This window comes from Sphaeroforma arctica, assembly GCF_001186125.1.
Source record: "Sphaeroforma arctica JP610 unplaced genomic scaffold supercont1.6583, whole genome shotgun sequence".
Classification (NCBI taxonomy): Eukaryota; class Ichthyosporea; order Ichthyophonida; genus Sphaeroforma; species Sphaeroforma arctica.
This window is the reverse complement of record NW_014033975.1, coordinates 1-1,615: the sequence shown is the minus strand read 5'-3', so window position 1 is coordinate 1,615 and position 1,615 is coordinate 1. Positions and strand designations below refer to the sequence as shown.

Here is a 1,615-nt window from a genome sequence, read left to right as displayed (position 1 = left end):
TTTATATTACTATTATTATTATTATTACAAACATATATATGGCCATGTATATTGCAAAATTGAAACTCATTGCACAGGCCTTTGGCCCTAAATTATGCACATGAAAGTATTCGCTGAATTGAACGATCCCCTGACGGACGTGCACCATATGAACAACGAAAGCAACAAGCACCCGAATACAACACACAAATGAAGTCAACCACTTTACAGGTCATGTCACATACGGGGCTCCATCAGTTCACATGTGCAGGCACACGCATACACGTCTAAACACACACATATATATGATTCATATAATAAATATAACAAATTAGTCTATAATTTCAGTCATTAGGAACGTACCATCAGTGTTTCGGTCAAGTTCTCGTTGAGCATTCGGGCATGCCTGTACTCCTCTTCTTCAGTCGCTCTCGAATATTTTGCAGCGGGATCTTCGTGTGCTTCATATCCCTCACCGCCGCCTCGACGCTTTCGCCCCTCCTTCTGTTCCTTCTCAGTTCCACTCATTTTATGCTATCGAATGGTTAAGTCGATTGTAATTGCGTCTAGCAGGTGTCGCTTTTTGGGTATATAAACCACTAAATACATATTTACTACACTCGACTTTAGAGGGAGTGTAGTGACTAATAAGTCCGTCTCAGACTTCTATTCTTAAAACGTTAACATAAAACGTACTACGGTTTCATACGTTATATGGGTGTGATGTTGCGGCCGCCCTTATAATTGGCACAGCTTGCCTACTATTTCATTTCCAAAAGATTGGCGGTTTCGTTTTCAGTTTGACAGATTTCATAGTATCATCGTGGCATATAAACAGCTTTTTACAAATCCAACCAAAATTAGCTTTTTGAATTGGCTGCATTTGGAAAACGGTTTCAAAATTAAGCGCTAACGTAAAACGTACTACGTTTTCAGCATATATCAGAAACACGTATTGCAACGATGTGCCCAAACTCCAAACCTCATTTTAAAATACGCCACGGTAGTTCAGCGTATACGTCGAACGTAATCGTATGAAGTATACGTCTAGTACATTCAAACGTTATGAAGTATATGTGACGGTGCATAACCTATTATGACAAACAATAGGTCTATTACAGAAAATAAAACCTGTATACTGCACTTCAGAACCCAAACCATGCACCTTTATCAAACATATAGGACTATGTCAATGTAAGCGTTGAACATAAAAAACGGTATTGGATTGTTCAATGAATAGAAAGCTATGTTGAGTTCGATACGATGAGGTGAGCCGGATGTTCCCAGGTCCAATACAGACAAAAAGCCGCTCAATTCCTATATTCATAAAAATCTTGTGTGTATAATAGCGCTGTTTTACTGCACAAAGTACAAACACAGTGGTAGCATCTTACTTGGTGGTGTGATCATTGTCATTGTACCATACAACTAGTAAGCCATGCCCGACATTCTAACACCTAAGCGGAAACAAAGCGATGTTTTGTTCCAATTGGGCCAAGACCACAGTGACTGGAGTGATGGCGAAGTCGGACACGAGGGAGAAGCCGAGGCAGTGGTAGTAGGGAACAAGCGCTCTATTGCCAGCCAGACCGACGGGGCAGGCTATACCAAACTGGCCAGGTATATTCTATATATA

The 1,615-nt window shown here is 40.5% G+C and overlaps 2 protein-coding genes across 2 annotated transcripts; one reads left to right on the top strand and one right to left on the bottom strand.

Moving 5' to 3' along the window:
- Positions 1-342: 342 nt before the first annotated feature.
- Positions 343-507, bottom strand: SARC_15701 (hypothetical protein; the record flags this gene model as incomplete). The annotated part of the gene is made up of 1 exon (XM_014290185.1): positions 343-507. A coding segment is annotated over one exon (165 nt), but the record flags the coding sequence as incomplete, so codon positions are not given.
- Positions 508-1,417: 910 nt separating this feature from the next.
- On the top strand, positions 1,418-1,599 carry SARC_15699 (hypothetical protein; the record flags this gene model as incomplete). Its single annotated transcript, XM_014290184.1, has 1 exon — positions 1,418-1,599. A coding segment is annotated over one exon (182 nt), but the record flags the coding sequence as incomplete, so codon positions are not given.
- Between the last annotated feature and the right edge of the window lie 16 nt (positions 1,600-1,615).